This window comes from Miscanthus floridulus, chromosome 18, assembly GCF_019320115.1.
Source record: "Miscanthus floridulus cultivar M001 chromosome 18, ASM1932011v1, whole genome shotgun sequence".
Lineage (NCBI taxonomy): Eukaryota > Viridiplantae > Streptophyta > Magnoliopsida > Poales > Poaceae > Miscanthus > Miscanthus floridulus.
The window spans coordinates 19,909,142-19,928,570 of record NC_089597.1 but is presented as its reverse complement, the minus strand read 5'-3'; the positions used below and the strand labels follow the sequence as shown (position 1 = coordinate 19,928,570).

Below are 19,429 nucleotides of genomic sequence, written 5' to 3'. Positions count from 1 at the left end.
TCTCACCCTCACTCTCCGTGCAACTGGGATTCTGGTACTCCATAAAGTGGGCTTCGTTAGAATAGTACTCTAAACGCGGGCTTCGCTAAAATGGCATCCGATGCGTTGACACCTTGCTATTTTGGTATTTTCACCCTTTTCCCATGATTTTCAGTTTGCAATGGATTTTTGCCTCCATCCCTCTCTGCCAAACAGTCTCTCTCTCTCTCTCTCTCTCCCATTCTTATCTAGTGCCCCATGAGCTCCAATCCCACCGCCCGCCCATGAACCCCCATCGGAGCACTGTCACCGTCATTCACCAACGCCACCGCGCGCTGACATGTCGCCCTCTGTGTTGCGCCACACTGACGTTGGCCACATCCGCTTGCAGGCATAGCAGGCTGCCGGCGCAGGTGCACCCGCTGACGAAGAACCATGCGTTGGAGCCGCCTCCACGCTGACTCGATGTGCTAGTACGTCCACTGGTCGTCGGTGTTGTGTGACACCCGTCACTGCCTCGATGAGCATTGCAGAGGAGTCACCTCCACGCCGCTCCAACACGCCTCGCCGAGGAATGAATCCATCGGGCAAGGCCCATCGGGGCGGCTCATTGGCGAGAGGCGTTGGGTGGCGCGCCAGGGCAGCTCGTTCGCGGGAGGTCTAGCAACGGAGTCGGTGGGGGAGACCAAGCAACGGTGAGGGCAAGCGAGGCGGGAGGTCTAGCCTAACAAGACAAGAGGGGGGAAAGAAGATAGACAAGGGCATTTGGGTCATTTCATGTGGTGAAAGCTCTAGTTTGGTTTTGGTGAATTGATGAAACCCTAAGTGCTAACCTAGATTATCAAGTGATCATGAGATAGGTAGCACATTTCAAGTGATGAAGCAAATAAAGATCATGACATTATGATGGTGATGCCATGATGATGATCAAGCGCTTGGACTTGAAAAGAAGAAAGAGGAAAACAAAAGGCTCAAGGCAAAGGTATAAATAGTAGGAGCTATTTTGTTTTGGTGATCAAGACACTTAGAGAGTGTGATCACATTTAGGTTTGATAGCCGTACTATTACGAGGGGTGAAACTCGTATCGAAATGCGGTTATCAAAGTGTCACTAGATGCTCTAACTCATTGCATATGCATTTAGGATCTAGTGAAGTGCTAACACCCTTGAAAATGTTTGTGAAAATATGCTAACACATGTGCACAAGGTGATACATTTGGTGGTTGGCACATTTGAGTAAGGGTTAGGAACTTCACCGGCGGAGTGTTCGCCCGTAGAGTGTGGATAGTTCGACGGTGCCACCGGCGCCCTAGACAGAAAAGACAGAGATCACTATAAGTGACCGGACGCTGGCCTCGGTTGGATCAGCGCGTCCGGTCAGTAGAAGCTGCAAAGACGCTGGCGTCGGTCTCTGACCAGACGCTGGGTCACTTAGTGACCGGACGCTGGAGGGGTGCATCTGGTCCTGCTGACGTGGCAACGCACAGGGGAGTCGCTGTGTGACCGGACACTGGGTGCGTCCGGTCGAGCATGATCGGACGCGTCCGATCGTGAAAAGTCGTCTCTGGATGCTTACTGGAAACGACCGAATGCTGGGGTTCAGCGTCCGGTCACTTTGAGCCGCTGCGTCCAGTCGTCACTTGACCGTTGAGATCGGACAATCAACATTTGAAGAGAGGGGACATGTGGCACGCATCGCGTGACCGGACACTGAGGTCCAGCGTCCGATCAATATGACCAGAGCGTCCGGTCACCCCGCGTTGTGCCCAGTGAAGGGGTACAACGGCTCTATTTCATGGGGGCTTCTATTTAAGCCCCATGGCCGGCTCAAGCTCACACATTTGGCCATTTGCATTGACATAGCAACCTTGTGAGCTTAGCCAAAGCCCTCCCACTCATCTCTATCATAGATTCATCATCTTTGTGAGATTGGGAGAGAATCCAAGTGCATTGCTTGAGTGTTTGCATCTAGAGGCACTTGGTGTTAGTGTTTCGCTGCGGGATTCGCTTGTTACTCTTGGTGGTTGCCGCCACCTAGACGGCTTGGAGCAGCAAGGATCGTCGAGCGGAGGTTGGTGATTGTCTCCAGCTCCGATCGTGATGATTGTGAGGGGTTCTTGACCTTTCCCCGGTGGAGAGCCAAAAGGTACTCTAGTGGATTGCTCATGGCTTGTGTGATCCTCATCTTATGTTGGTTGTGTGGCACCCTATTAAGGGTTTGGCGTGTGATGCCAATTAGCGCGTGAACCTCCAAGTGAGTGAATCACCACAACGAGGAGTAGCTTGCCGGCAAGCAAGTGAACCTCGGTAAAAAATCATTGTGTTCATCATTTGATTTCGGGGTAATTGGTCTTCATTGATATTGATTTTTATGATTGATTGGTTCACTCCTCGACACGGCGGTATAAACAAATTGCTCACTCTCTTTACATTACCGCAAACTAGTTGTCAAGCTCTTTAGTGTAGCTAGTTGTGAGAGCTTGTTAGTTTGGTTAGTGTAGCTCTTTAGTTAGCCTTTGAGAGCACACTAACTTAGTATAGTGACATAGCTATTGTGTGGATAGAAACTATATACACTAGAATTGTGGTAGGTGGCTTGTAATATAAGTTGGCTAGCGCAACACTTGCTTCGCCTCATAATTGTCTAACCAGTTTGTTAAATGTTATTGTAGAATTTTTTATTAGGCTATTCACCCCCTCTAGCCATTAGGACCTTTCAAGTGGTATCGGAGCCGAGGTCACCGTGATTTGAGGCTTAACAACCTTCGGTGTAAAAATGGCTCAAATCAACAACACCAAGAAGCCACCCTAATTTGATGGCACAAATTATCCATATTGGAAATCAAAGATGACCACACATATCAAGTCAATCAATAAAAAAGTATGGAAGGTGGTAGAAACCAAAATTAAGATTGGTGATCCGAAGAATCCCACCGTGGCCAAAGAAGTACTTCTCCAAAACAATGACATTGCTCTAAGTGTCATTCATGATGCAATTGATGAGAGAACATTTGAGCAAATCAAGAATATTGAGATGGCTCATGAGGCTTGGAAGAAGTTGGAAGAATCATTTGAAGGCACTCAAGTCGTGAAGGGTGCAAAGGCATACATTCTCAAAGAGAAGTTTGCAAGCTTCAAGATGAAGGAGGATGAGAGTGTGCCGGAGCTGTTCCATAGGCTTCAAGTGCTTGTCAATGATCTTAAAGCACTTGGAGAAGAGGTGAAGGACAAGGACTTCTCCCACAAGTTCTTGAGATGTTTGCCTTCAAGATTTGGCACATTGGTCACTATTCTAGTGAGGAGTGGTTTGGACACCATGACACCAAACCCATTCAAAGGAATGTTCTAGAGGGGGCCCTTTTCCGCTATATTCGCGATATTGAACAAAATGGAAGAAATTCTTCACGATTTCTAGAGTTCCGGGATTACTTCACTGATATCAATTTTTTCCTAAGCACGGCCTCTACTCTAGGTTAGTTCAAAGTGTAGTACAACGAACTATCGATACACCGAAAACGAGTAAAGATGGGTACATAAAATGAAGACATCGTGGATTACCCAAATTGGGACGACGATAGGACATTTCACTTTCTTTCGCAATATTTCTGATCATGACTCAACCACTAGGAAAGGGGAAGTGTTGGGAGATATAATGACCGATGATACATATAGAGATGATGATGAGAAGGAAGAAAAGAAGGAAAAGAAAGATGAGAAGAAGGATGATAAGAAGAAGAGCATGGCATTCAAGGCCACATCATCCAAGGGCAAGGCAAAGCAAGATACATCAAGTGAAGATGATGGTTCATGGGATGATGATGATGATGAAAAGATGGCTCTTTTTGTCAAGAAATTTGGCAAGTTCATGATGAAGAAAGGGTACCGTGCTAGAAGAAAAAAATCTTCATCCAAGAACAAAGAAGAGTCAAGAAGGTGCTTCAAATGTGGAAGCAAAGATCATCTTGTTGCTCAATGTCCATACAATAGCGACAATGATGATGACAACAAGAAGAACAAGAAGGACAAGAAGGAAAAGAAAGAGAAAAGGACAAGATGACCTTCAAGAAGAAGAAGGGTGGTTCATATATGGTCACTTGGGATAGTGATGCTTCCTCAAGTGATGATGATGATAGTGATGATGACAAGACCACCAAGAAAAAGGCACTTGCAAGCATTACAATCAATGAGAAGCCTTCTCTCTTTGACACTCCATCATGCTTCATGGCTAAGGCCACTAAGGTACAAATTTGTGATGATGGAAGTGATGAGGAACATGATAATGAAAATGAAAATGAAAGTGATAGTGATGATGATGAACCTATTAAGGATGAACTATTTGACATGCTAGATGATGCTAAAGAACACTTTTACATCAAGAGAAGGGAATCCAAAGCTTGCATAAGGAACTAAAAGCTCTTAAGCAAGCCTTTGATGAGCTCAATGCATCTTATGAGAGGCTAGAGGAAGCCCATAAGAAGCTTGGCAAGGCTCACAAAAAGCTTGAAAAGGCTCATTCCTCCTTGCTTGATGAGCAAAATAAAAAGAAACATGTTGAAACTTGCAATGTAGGCTTAACTTATGATATAATTGATGAATCATTATCTATGCCTATCATTGTTGCTCCCGCTAACCCTTCTTGTAGTACTTCTACTTCCATCTCATCTAGTAGTGATGGTTTCACTTGAGATGCCTCACTAATGGTTGAGAATGAGAACCTCAAGAAGGAGGTCAATAAACTCACTCACACCTTGGCTAAGGCCTATGGTGGTGATGACCGCTTGCTTATGTGCTTGGTAGCTAAAGAGCTTCTCTCTACAAAGAGGGATTGAGCTATATCCCCAAGAAAGACAAGACGGCCTTTGCTCCTCACAAGACTAGTTTGTGAAGAACAATGGTCGGTTTTGCACTAGTTGCAAGCAAGTTGGTTATAAAGAGCATGAGTGCAAGAACAAGAGCAAAAATGCTAATGTATCCTCAATTAAGATTAATTCTTTCTATGTGCTTACTAAGGGTACAAATAGTGTGAAGGCTAAGTTCATTGGTAAACCATGGATGGGCTCAAAGAAGAAAGCCATTTGGGTACCAAAGAGCTTAGTGACTAACCTTCAAGGACCCAAGCAAGTTTGGGTACCTAAAAAGAATTGATCTTCTTTTGTAGGTCAATTACAAAGCCGGACGAAGGCATTGGGTTCTTGATAGTGGGTGCACTCAACACATGACCGGTGATGCAAGAATGTTCAACTCAATCAACACCAATGGAAATGATGGTTATGATAGCATCACATTTAGTGACAATGGAAAAGGCAAGGTCAAAGGGCTTGGTAAGATTGCAATATCCAATGACATGAGCATATCCAATGTGTTGATAGTAGAGAGCTTGAACTTCAATTTGCTATCCGTGGCTCAATTATGTGATCTTGGATTCAAATGCATATTTAGGGTAGATGATGTAGAGATCATAAGCGTAGATGGCTCTAATTTGATCTTCAAAGGATTTAGATATGAGAATCTATACTTGGTTGATTTCAATGCTAGTGAAGCTAAATTATCTACATGCTTGTTCACTAAGTCTAGCATGGGTTGGTTATGGCATAGAAGGCTTCGTCATGTTGGAATGAAACAATTGAATAGATTGGTTAAGCATGATTTGGTTAGAGGCTTGAAAGATATTGTGTTTGAAAAGGATAAGCTTTGTAGCTCTTGTCAAGCCGGCAAACAAGTTGGAAACACCCATCCTAAGAAAAGCATTATGAGCACTAGTAAAGCATTTGAGTTATTGCATATGGACTTGTTTGGGCCAACACAATACACTAGCATTGGTGGAAATAAATATGGCTTTATGATAGTGGATGATTATACTAGATACATATGGGTATTCTTTCTAGTGGATAAAAGTGATGTGTTTACAACATTTAAATCATTTGTCAAGGGCATTCACAATGAGTTTGAAACAACCATCAAGAGAGTTAGAAGTGACAATGGTAGTGAGTTCAAGAACACTAGAATTGATGAGTTGTGTGATGAATTTAGAATTAGACATCAATTCTTGGCCAAGTACACTCCACAATCAAATGGCCTTGTTGAGAGGAAGAATAGAACACTCATTGATATAGCAAGGTCTATACTTAGTGAGTACAATGTGAGTCAATCTTTTTGGGCCGAAGCTATAAACACGGCTTGCTATTGTAGCAACCGCCTCTATTGTCACCCATTGAAAGAGAAGACACCATATGAGCTCTTGAATGGTAGAAAGCCCAACATTGCATATTTTCAGGTCTTTGGTTGTAAATGCTATATCTTGAAGAAAGGCACTAGATTGGGCAAGTTTGACAAGAAATGTGATGAATGATTCCTACTTGGTTACTCCACTACAAGCAAAGCATATAGAGTTTGGAATTTGGATAGTGGTACTCTTGAGGAAGTTATGATGTTGAATTTGATGAAACCAAGGGTTCACAAGTAGAGAATGAGAACTTAGAAGATGTTAGAGGCATTCAACTTTCAAATGCCATGAAGAACATAAATATTGGTGAATTGAGGCCTAGGCAAGTGAATGATGATGAAGATGATCAAGTACAAGTGCTCTCTAACTCAAATATGTAAGATGATACAAATCAAGCTAGTACAAGTGGCACTCATGACAATGAACAACATCAAGTGGCTAGTACATCATCTCAACCCAATGATCAAGCAAGTGTAAGCAATCAAGTTCTAATACTCCAACCAACCAATATTGTAAGGGATCATCCATTGGACACTATAATTAGTGATATTTCTAAAGGTGTACAAACAAGATCAAGATTGGCTTCATTTTGTGAACATTTCTCATTTGTATTATCCATTGAACCAAAGAAGATAGATGAAGTATTGAAGGATGTTGATTGGGTGAATGCTATGCATAAGAATTGAACAACTTTACAAGAAATCAAGTATGGGAATTAGTAGAGAGACCAAAGGGACACAATGTGATTGGAACTAAATGGGTCTTTAGAAACAAGCAAGATCAAGATGGGATAGTAGTAAGGAACAAAGCAAGATTGGTAGCACAAGGATATACACAAGTTGAAGGTCTTGACTTTGGAGAAACATATGCCCCGGTTACTAGATTGGAAGCAATTAGAATCTTGCTAGCCTATGCTTGTGCCCACAACATCAAACTCTATCAAATGGGATGTCAAGAGTGTATTTCTCAATGGGTACATCAATGAAGAAGTATATGTTGAGCAACCTCCCGGTTTTAAAGATGACAAGAAGCCCGACCATGGGTATAAGTTGAAGAAGGCATTGTATGGCTTGAAGCAAGCACCTAGAGCATGGTATGAGAGATTGAGGGACTTCCTACTCTCTAAAGGGTTCATGATGGGCAAGGTTGACACCACTCTTTTCATCAAGAAGATTGGAAAAGATTTATTTATGTTGCAAATCTATGTTGATGACATCATATTTGGATCAACCAATCAAGACTTTTATGATGAGTTTGGAAATATGATGACTAATGAGTTTGAGATGTCCATGATTGGAGAGTTAAGTTACTTCCTTGGTCTTCAAATCAAGCAATTGAAAAATAGTACATTTGTGAGTCAAGGCAAGTATATCAAGGACATGATCAAGAAGTTTGGCATGAATGATAGTAAATCCATTAGCACGCCAATGGGAACAAATGGCAACTTGGATAGTGATGCAAGTGGCAATATGGTGGATTAAAAATTGTATCGGTCTATGATTGGAAGCCTACTTATGTGACCGCATCAAGGCCAAATGTCATGTTTAGTGTATGCATGTGTACAAAATTTTAAGCCTCACCAAGAGAAAGTCATTTGAATGCTACAAAGAGAATATTGAGGTACTTGAAGCATACACCAAATGTTGGTTTGTGGTATCCCAAAGGAGCAAAGTTTGAGCTAGTTGGTTACTCCGACTCGGATTATGCAGGATGCAAGGTTGAAAGGAAGAGCACCTCGGGCACATGTCAATTGTTGGGAAGATCACTTGTTTCATAGTCATCAAAGAAGTAAAATAGTGTTGCATTATCAACCGCCGAAGCCGAATACATATCCGCCGGTAGTTGTTGTGCACAAATACTTTAGATGAAGGCCACTTTGAGTGACTTTGGAATCAAGTTCAAGAAAGTGCTATTGCTATGTGACAATGAGAGTGCAATCAAGTTGACCAACAATCCAATTCAACATGCAAGAACAAAGCACATTGATGTCCGCCACCATTTCATAAGAGATCACCAACAAAAAGGGGACATTCGCATTGAGAGTGTAGGCACCGAAGATCAACTTGCCGATATATTCACCAAGCCATTGGATGAGAAAAGGTTTTGCAAGCTAAGGAATGAGTTGAACATATTGAATTTCTCAAATATGTGTTGATGCACCCCCCCACTCATATGACATGCCTCTCCTTCGAACAACCCAAGGTAAAAGTTGATTGGCATTGCATACATCCTTGCTAAGGACATGTTTAGTGCATCTAGACATCTTTCATATTCAATAGGCTCATTCATGAAAATCAAATGAATTTGATGATTGTATGGTACCACTATTGCTTCTATGCTTATTTTGATCTAGTGGTAGTATATGACATGTTTATGGGTTTGTAAACCTAGTGTTTAATCTAGAAAATGAGCTATAAGTGTTTAACTCAACATGGTACAAGATAACCCTTATTTGGAGGTGTGAAGAAGCTTGTCCTTGGATAAACCGAGTTAAATATCTTTGGCAAATGATGTAGATTGAACTAAATTTGGGAAAATGATCCTCACCCCATTGATTGACATTGATAATCTCAACCTATCTACTTTTTGAACCTTTGTGGTCATTGATGACAAAGGGGGAGAAAAACAAAGATATTAGTGATATTAGTACATGGGGAGAAAAACAAAGATATTAGTGATATTAGTACATGGGGAGAAAAACAAAGATATTAGTGTACTAAGATAATGAAAAGACAACAAAGGGGGAGAACTTGGCATAGGGGGAGATATATGACAAAGGAAAGGGATCAATTAAAATTTTGAGCACACAAGTAGGGGGAGCAAGCTCATGAACTTGTATGATACATTTGAATGTGCATTTCATATGTTTGCTTGCATGGCACAGGTTTTAAATTTTAATATTCATGCTTGTGTGGTGTATGCTAGTTGTAGGTTTGAAAGATGAAATGAAAATCTAGCATGCATAGGTTATCTAGTGATTTCATTTCCAAGTGTTTCCAAGTGGTATTGAGCTAACCATGGTGCTAAGGATGGTATAATGGTGCACTACGATTGGTATCACGCTTGAAAGGTCCATCTTTTATACCTTAGCATCATTGGGTAGACATTGTCTCCTATATTTCCTATCTAAGCATATGTGTAAGCTACAATCCAAACTCTTAGCACATATGAAGAGGGAGCAATTGCTACCATTTGGGGTTCATGAAACTTGTCCATATTCTTTTACACATGGTAAATATGCTTGGGCAAGCAACATGGATTCAATCAAATTTTAATTCATATCTTTATGAAAGGGTTGTCATCAATTACCAAAAAGGGGGAGATTGAAAGCTCTAGTTTGGTTTTGGTGAATTGATGAAACCCTAAGTGCTAACCTAGTTTATCAAGTGATTATGAGATAGGTAGCACATTCCAAGTGATGAAGCAAATAAAGATCATGACATGATGATGGTGATGCCATGGTGATGATCAAGCGCTTGGACTTGAAAAGAAGAAAGAGGAAAACAAAAGGCTCAAGGCAAAGGTAAAAATAGTAGGAGCTATTTTATTTTGGTGATCAAGACACTTAGAGAGTATGATCACATTTAGGTTTGATAGCCGTACTATTAAGATGGGTGAAACTCGTATCGAAATGCGGTTATCAAAGTGCCACTAGATGCTCTAACTCATTACATATGCATTTAGGATCTAGTGGAGTGTTACACCCTTGAAAATGTTTGTGAAAATATGCTAACACATGTGCACAAGGTGATACACTTGGTGGTTGGCACATTTGAGCAAGGGTTAGGAACTTCACCGATGGAGTGTCCGCCCGTAGAGTGTGGACAGTCCGACGGTGCCACCGACGCCCTAGACAGAAAAGACGGAGGTCACTGTAAGTGACCGGACTCTGGCCTCGGTTGGACCGCCGCGTTCGGTCAGTAGAAGCTGCAAAGACGCTAGTGTCGGTCTCTGACCGGATGCTGGGTCACTTAGTGACCGGACGCTGGAGGGGTGCGTCCAGTCCTGCTGACGTGGCAATGCACAGGGGAGTCACTGTGTGACCGAACGCTGGGTGTGTCCGGTCGAGCATGACCGGACGCGTCCGGTCATGAAAAGTCTTCTCTGGATGCTTACTGGAAATGACCGGATGCTGGGGTTCAGTGTCCGGTCACTTTGAGCTGCTGCGTCCTGTCGTCACTTGCCCGTTGAGATCGGGCGATCAATATTTGAAGAGAGGGGACACATGGCACGCACCACGTGATCGGACGCTGAGGTCCAGCGTCCGGTCAATATGACCGGAGCGTTCGGTCACCCCGCATTGTGCCCAGTGAAGGAGTACAACGGCTCTATTTCATGGGGGCTTCTATTTAAGCCCCATGGCCAGCTCAAGCTCACACCTTTAGCCATTTGCATTGACATAGCAACCTTGTGAGCTTAGCCAAAGCCCTCTCACTCATCTCCATCATAGATTCATCATCTTTGTAAGATTGGGAGAGAATCCAAGTGCATTGCTTGAGTGTTTGCATCTAGAGGCACTTGGTGTTCGTGTTTCGCTACGGGATTCGCTTGTTACTCTTGGTGGTTGCCGCCACCTAGACAGCTTGGAGCAGCAAGGATCGTCGAGCAGAGGTTGGTGATTATCTCAAGCTCCGATCGTGGTGATTGTGAGGGGTTCTTGACCTTTCCCCGATGGAGAGCCAAAAGGTACTCTAGTGGATTGCTCGTGGCTTATGTGATCCTCATCTTATGTTGGTTGTGTGGCACTCTATTGAGGGTTTGGCGTGTGATGCCAATTAGCACATGAACCTCTAAGTGAGTGAATCGCCACAACGAGGAGTAGCTTACCGACAAGCAAGTGAACCTCGGTAAAAATCATTATGTTCATCATTTAATTCCAAGGTGATTGGTCTTCATTGATATTGATTCTTATGATTGATTGGTTCACTCCTTGACACGGCGGTATAAACAAATTGCTCACTCTTTTTATATTACCGCAAACTAGTTGTCAAACTCTTTAGTGTAGCTAGTTGTGAGAGCTTGTTAGTTTGGTTAGTGTGGCTCTTTAGTTAGCCTTTGAGAGCACACTAACTTAGTGTAGTGACATAGCTATTGTGTAGATAGAAACTATATACACTAGAATTGTGGTAGGTGGCTTGCAATATAAGTTGGCTAGCGTAACACTTGCTTCGCCTCATAATTGTCTAACCGGTTTGTTAAGTGTTGTTGTAGAATTTTTTATTAGGCTATTCACCCCCCCCTCTAGCCATTAGGACCTTTCAAGTGGTATCAGAGCCGATGTCACCATGATTTGAGGCTTAACAACCTTCGGTGTAAAAATGGCTCAAATCAACAACATCAAGAAGCCACCCCAATTTGATGGCACAAATTATCCATATTGGAAATCAAAGATGACCACACATATCAAGTCAATTAATAGAAAAGTGTGGAAGGTGGTAGAAACCAAAATTGAGATTGGTGATCCGGAGAATCCCACCATGGCCGAAGAAGTACTTCTGCGAAACAATGACTCAAGCCCTCGCAGTGCTCTTCGCCCGCGTCTACTACCTACCCGCTTCGACCTTCGGTGGCCGTGTTTCATGACAAGATGGGCCCATCGAGGAATCGACGTAAGGATCTACTCTAGAGGTTTAGGCAAGGATAGCATACAGAAACCATCACTCAAGCCCTCGCACTAGCAGATGAAGGTGGTCATTCTATTGTAACGTGAAATTTGGTTGCTTATTTGATGGTGCAGTAGGGCATTGGTTTGATGTCACCGGATTTGGCTAAGAAATCCATTCGATCCATAGTCATCTGCTACGAGTTCACCTCATAACTTGCCCCCCAACAGTGTGGAGACTGTGGCATCTCACGGGCAACACTCTTAGCACTAAAGCTCTAGGACCAAGCCAAGAAAGAGTTAGAGAGAGGAAGAGACATACCTGATGTTGAGTGTGTGTACCCTTACTCCACCATGTCATTGTCACAGCGAATGGTCGCTCAAAGGACCCAACGAATTACTGATGCGAAGCGGCGCATCATGTCAGATTTATCATACATTGAGGTCAACAGATAAGATTGGGTGTTTGCCAAGGTGCTAAAAAAGCTTGGCAACCCCAAGGTTCAAGCTGTAGCAATTCTTAAGGCTAGTGGAATGTTAGTTGATGAACTGAAGTCTACCTGGGTAAAGCTCCTGCATGCCTAGCTTGCTCTTGATCTTCTTCGTGGCAATCGCTTGAATGGCCATAGTAAGGATTCTGTTTTGCGATCTGCACTAAGCACTCTTGATGAACTATCAAGTGCATATCCCAAGTCATTGGTTGTTGGTCTGCATTGTTCGAAGTTACTGGTTATGCTTGGGCACCTCGATACCGCTGAGAAGGAATGCTGCAGGGCACTCCACATTGATAAACCTAATGACCCAAGGGACCACGACACCCCCCTTGGGGTTCACCAAGGGTTGGAAGTATGATGATAGAGTATCACTAATGATGTACTCAATGTCGTGGTGATCATGGTGCATGAAAGGTTCAATGCTCTAACCGAAGAACAAAAGGCATATTTTCTTTCAGTAGAAGTGGACAAACTCTTGGAACTCTATGAGGATGACATGGGGAAAAGTCTATTAGCATCCATGAGGCAATCTGCTATTACAAGGCTCAGGCACACTTACCTTGGGATTTTTGGAGGTGTCCATTTGAGAGTGACTCATGTCGGCACATCATAGCTTCAAATGTTATACCATATCTATGATCATATTATTGTTGATGAGATCGTGCACAGTGTTGTTCTCGCACGACTGATGTCATGCCAATTCATTCTAGATTTTAATAATCCTTGTGAGGCTTTGTATCTTGCCAGAGATGACAAAGGCTGCGATAGACTGTGTTACACTAGTTTAGATGCTTTATTTGTTCAGATCAATTAAGTGCTTACCGGAAGAAAAAAGAAAACTATTTGCCAACTTCCTTCACTCGCCATCTTTCAAGAATGTGTTTCTCGATTTTAACTTGAGGTTAATATATGTTTTGCAATTCTTTCATGGCTTTCATTTTGGTAGTTGATTAATTACAATCACCAGATTAATACTTAAGGTTTTTTCGTTGCAGGACTTACATGCCTCAAATGCTCTCAAGAAAGCGTGGCTTTAGCTTTTGCAAAGTTTCGCTATTGATAAATGTGAATCAATGATGGTACTGGTTGCCACAACAAAATGGGTATGGTTACTCCGCTTTTAGTTTACTTTTACTCCACTTTTAGTTTACTGTAATCATATGCTTAGCCAATCGTGGAATCACATACTGTAGTTTATCTACTTACATCTCTATTGGTGTTCAACACCAAGCAAGAGAGGAGAGACGAGAGCATAAGAGGGAAGATCAAGTGAATAATGAGCCAAATCTATGAGGGAGCCAGCCCCTTCTCCCCCTCTCCCCCTTTTATGGGAAGGTGGGAGGGGAGGTTTTCATTATTTCCCCTAGTGGGGCTTGTATTTTACAAAAAAAATATAGCGGCTACAATAGGGCTACAAATGGGCCCTAAGTATTACCTTACAAGCCCAGAGCTATGTAACTGGGCCCTGTAAAACACTAATGGGGTCCCTAACATATAACACACCACAACAGTAGCACCTCAGCTATTCGGTTTTGATCAAAAGTACAACTACAAGACCCAATAGTTGAATACAACCAACTATGGCCTAATTACAACTCAGTTCCGACACACAGCTCTTGTCTATAAAGAGATATTCTATGGATGATTTATCTTTAGCTAGTCTTCAGTGTTAACCTTCACTCGAACCATCGTGACTCTGTCTTTGGCAGCTTGCTCCTTCGTATGGCCTTGAGCCCTTAATACCTTCTTTTCATAACCGAGCCTTCGCCGAAGACATAGATGTAGTCGAGGTAGGCGAAGAAGTCGATGTAGGCATGGTAGTCGTAGATGATCATGACATGTCTTCAAGCTTTCACTCATGGGCGCCAAGCAAGGCTTTTGTCTTCGGGCATACGGCTAGTCCAATGTGCCCTTTTCCAGACCCTCTTGGCTGGCGCTTGTGATAAATTCTTTGCATGCTTGAAGTAGATGACGTCGTAGGAGTGGTTGATGTCACAAAATGTCATAGGTGGAGATCCCCTCACTCAATTGACGGTGTGAAGGTGGTGTTGACTATGGTGAAAGCTGATTGGCGAAGCCCCCTTGCTCTGAAGTGTTGACTAAGGTGTAGTGCCAATGATGTGAAATAGTAGAAAGACCACTTGCCAAAATGTTGGACAAAGGCATAATCGATGACGGCCAAAGTTGGGAAAAAACCCCCGCCATAACTCGCAAAGTCTGAACAGTGGGTCACTAAGTTTCAATAGCGAAGTGGGCGATGCGATAAGCGGAGAGCGAATGATGGGATATGTTGTTGTAGTGATTAGTATGATTGCATTGGTGTCTATCATATTTTATGGGTGGGGGCGAGGGGTGAGAGATAAATCTAGAAAGATAAGCAATGTGTTGACGTTTCGTACCAGGTACCGTATCAACTAGTAAATTTAGCGTCATGTGTGGGCTTCACATGGCTTAGCACTCAGAGACTCTAGATTTATATTGTTCAGGCAATGTGTCCCACATCCAATGGTGGATGTTCGATTGTGTTCCTAAGCATGAGGGCTCGATGTTTTGTAGTAGGGTTTACAAACCAGTGGAGAAACAGAGAGGGAGAGTGACTCTAAGAAAAATCGAGAGAGTCAAGATAGAGACAAGAAGGACCCCTGTTGCCGTTTATATAACTGCGGGAGCAGGGTTACAAGGGGGAGAGAGAGAAACAACGAGAGAAATCTTCACATGGTCGTGGATCCTAGGGAATGGCATGAGTTACTTCATGGTACATTCCTTCATGGGAGTCCTTGTACCCACGACGATGTGTTGGACAACATATGGCTTTGGAAGTCTCCTCAGCCAGGCTTGCTGGTTTGAAAAGCGAGAAGCTACACTGGTCTGACCATGCTGAATAGGTGGGATAGTTTCACTACAGTAGGAGGGATGTAACTACATGTAAAGTCAACACGGTGGATGACTTCCTTACTGGTGCTGGAACGCACATAATGCATCCATGACATGACACTGGACACCTAGTGGGAACTACATACTTGGAGAAGCTCGGTAGAGGCAATAACGTCAGTGAGGATGATGTGCTCGGATGGAGGGGATCCTAAGGGCTTCGTGGATGGTGCTAAGCACAAGGCCTCAAACACCGGAGAGCGAATGACCTAGTAGGGACATGGCGTCGAACAGTTGGTGTGTGCCACGAACTCAGTAGTTTTCATAAGGTTGGTGATGGCTGTATTTGGTGGTGATGCAAAGGTCGACAAAGCCGTGGAGGATGCTGTTGTCACGGAAGACATGGGCAGCGCAAAGGAGGATGTCGGCGGCTTTGCTTGTGCTTGAGGTAGCGTCAACGTTGGCTGGGTTGTCATCTGCGCTTGGGGTAGTATCTGCAGCAACATAAGTCATTGCAGAAGATGAAATCACAATCCTGATAGTGTGTTTGACCTCACTAAATTCCAACGGATTGGAGCTGAGCTGTCATCAATGGCATGTTATATTGGAGATAGTGAATGTCACGAGGGAGTTCTGAAAGTGCTCTAGTGTCTCTTTCATGGCAGGAATTGCTTTAGTGTTTCATGGCAATTTATACAGTACCTCAGAGTTAAAAATGGACCATCTATTTAGTTTGATCCAGAGGGTAAGGATAAGTTATTACCTCCCAGGAATCGGAAGACATCGATCTATCCTATCGAGTTGAAAGTGTCCTGATATTTATTCTAGAATCAATATACTATTGACACTAGTAGAGAAATAAGTTGTAGTCTCGGTTGAAACTGGGACTACGAATCCGGGACTAAAGGTCCTGGCATTTAGTCCCGGGTCACATAACCGAGAATAAAGGTCCATCCTCAGGAGAAAAATAAACGAAATTGTAGGGAGACCTCTCTTGCGATGTGTGAGATTCGAACCCAGGACCTCTTTCCTCGCACATAAACTCTTTACCAATTCAGTTGTACACCACATGTGACAGGGTCCTGGACACTCTCCTTTTGAATTGATCTGTGGGGTACCTTTAGTCCCGGATGGGAGACCTTTAATCCGGGTTGGTGACACCAACCGGGACTAAAATGTCACCCTTTAGTCCCGGTTGGTATTACCAGCCGGGACTAAAGGTTGAAGGACCTTTAGTCCGGGTTGGTAACACCAACCGGGACTAAAGGTCGACCTTTAGTCCGGGTTGGTAACACCAACTGGGACTAAAGGTGGCCTGCTGCGAAAGCGTGCCAGGACAGGGGCCTTTAGCCTCTGTTGGTAGCTCCAATCGGGACTAATTCTTTCTTTACTCCTGGACACAAAAAATACCGAGACTAAAGCCTAAAATCAAAACAGATGAAAGATCATTTCTCTACTAATGTGATCCTTTCATCCTAAATTTTATAGTATCCACATCCCATATAAATGTTCCGTACGGTCCTCCATAAAATTTCATATTATTTTGATTCTACGATAGTTGACACTATAAAATAATTAATTTTTAAATGAATCTATTATATAAAATACTATTTCAAGACAAGAAACATTTTTTTTACAGCAAGACAAGAAACATTGAGTAACAAGAAGAGTTGCACTTAAATGTAGTAAAGGCCAATTAAACAAATCAAAATTAGGTTTAAATATTTACAGCATATTACAAATCTTTATGTACAACATATATCTATAAAATCCGGTAGAATCTTAATACGATGATTTGACGTATGGTCAGATACGGCCAGGGACAAATGATTCTAACTAGAATCCTGATTCCAAGAGCAGCTCCAACAATCGACTTTTAAGCTAGCTCTAAGCATTTTTCTCATATTTTAATAGATGAGAGAAAAACTCTTGATCAAGAGCTAAGCTCTTTTATACATTTCAAAGTTATGTGAGAATGTTATGTTGGGCTATCCATGTTAAAAACTATGTGCTAAAAGTTAGCACGTATTATTGGAGAAGTTGGCTTAGAGTTAGTAACTAGCTCTAACCATTGCGGGTGCCAAACAAACCTGGCTATCACTGCTACCACAACTTGCTTTAATGTGGGAAAATTAGTGATACCTCTATCCACAAAATTATGCAATTCTAGTTATATCTTTAATAAAACTATCTAAAATTTGACCAAATTTGTGAAAAATAACATGAATATCTTTTCCATCGTATAAGTGCATTATGAAAATATACTTATTTGATACTATAAATATTGATAAGTTTTTGATAAATTTGCCCAAACTCAAGATAGTTTGACTCAGCACTATCCTATAATTGTATTTTTTTTTTCCAATGGTCATACACATCAACAATATATACACATAACATATGTATAGATTTCAGATAGATGTTACTAATTGCGTAACATTAGATCCTTGGAGGTAGAATTTTGCGGTAGCATGTACACACGAATGTATGTATTTACAGACTTGTACTGTAGCACCGTAAAGTATATATATAGTTGTATGCAGAAATAAAGCTGCTGGACCGCCGGGGCCATGCCGGCCGGATCGGGTCTGGAGTGTGTAGTGTAGCCATGGAATGGAAACCTCGCCTTTGTGGGGGCCAGCCGGGACAGCGGCGAATCTAGACTAAACTGCTGTCGGGGTCGTACAGATTCATAAACTCAATTTGATAGGTCGTAGCTGGCCGGAATACGCGAGGTTCCACTGATTCGTACAAAGTTATCGGGGCATGACCCCGACACATATGCACTGGCTTCGCCACTGGCCGGGGAACGATCGAGCTACTAGCTTGTAGCTAGCGAACTAGGCGGCGTTGCCGAGGTTCTCGAAGCTCCAATCCCGGCGCATGCCGACGCTGCGCCGGAGCCGCGGGCCCTGGATGAGCTGCGACACCTTCAACTCATCCACCGTCGACTTGCACTTGCGCACCATCTTCTTATTATTACTCCTGATGCTGCTGCTGCTGCCGCCATTGCTGTCGCTCCTCATCATGGTCACGATGGCGCTGTCGTCGTCCTTGCCGTTATTGGAATCATCCTCATCCTCCGCTTCTTCGTCGTCGACGGTTGCTAGCGTCCGCAGCGGCGCGTACCGCGGCTGCGCGAACCCGTCGGAAGCCACGCCACGCTGCAGCGCCGTGCAGCAGGTGGCCGTCTGCGGCTGCGGGACGTCGTAGGGGTCCACCACCGCGTCTCCGGCGACGACGGCCCCGCGGCGGGGCACTTGCAGGCTGGTCAGGTGCGACGACGATAGGTTGCTCATTCTTCGACGATCTTATTGGATAGTCAATAATCTCCTTATTGTTCACTGCCTCTCCTATGTTTTAATTAATAAGCATGGCACCAGAAATCAAGCAGAGGCCAGGTTAATTTTGGTTCAACTCCTTTTATTGGCATCCCACCAAAAGTGCTAGATCTTAAATAGACATCCTTAAAATAGCTAGGTATGCTGTTTTCAATGCAATTCAGGTGATATGTGCTATGAAAAAGAAAACGAAAGCATAAACAAATTTTGACCCATTTTTTAAACGTGCAATGACTTTCGCACTTTAGTCATACATGCACGTAGCCACGTACAGTAGCTTCGTTCCACTAAAAATGCTAGCTCCTGAATAGACTCTTATAGAGCCTCTTTATATCTTTTCTAATCGATATGAATAGAAATTTCAGTAAAAAATTATCCTCCAACAGTTTTTAATGAAAAAAGTCCATATTACCCTCTCTAAATTTGGCCTATGTCCAAATAAACCATAAACTAATATTTGGTTCAATTTACTCCCTCCAACTATTTAAGTTGGTCCAACTAACACCTTAAAGAGATTATTCTTTTTTTGTTTCTCTATGTACCAATTATATTTTAGTTTGAAATTTTGTGAGGTGATAGAGGACATTGTATTTTGTGTTAGAAAAATGCACTATGAATTTTTCATCATATGTTTTCTACGATATTGTATCTCTAGTGTTAATTTATTATTAAATTTCCTAAGCTATCAAAATAGTGGCAAAAAGTTAAGATATATTTTACTAACATAACTTATGATGTTCTCTGTCAAATCACAAAAGTTGATATTAAGACTCAACTAATACGTGGAAAAACAAAACTAGCAAATCATGTTAAGGGGTAAACTAGACCAACTGAAATAGTTGGAGGAAGTAAATTGAACCAAATGTAAGTTTAGGGAGTAATCTGGACATATGCCAAACTTGAGGGGAGTAATTTGAAC

General features: G+C 42.7%; 1 protein-coding gene across 1 annotated transcript; it reads right to left on the bottom strand.

The window, feature by feature from the left end:
- Positions 1-17,738: 17,738 nt before the first annotated feature.
- LOC136520047 (uncharacterized) lies at positions 17,739-18,468 on the bottom strand. Its single transcript, XM_066513448.1, has one exon. It carries the CDS (start codon positions 18,466-18,468, stop codon positions 18,010-18,012), a length of 459 nt encoding a protein of 152 aa, XP_066369545.1. The 3' UTR covers positions 17,739-18,009.
- Between the last annotated feature and the right edge of the window lie 961 nt (positions 18,469-19,429).

Excerpts from the sequence above, each read along its gene's own strand:
- LOC136520047 (XM_066513448.1), bottom strand. The coding sequence starts at position 18,468 with ATGAGCAACCTATCGTCGTCGCACCTGACCAGCCTGCAAGTGCCCCGC.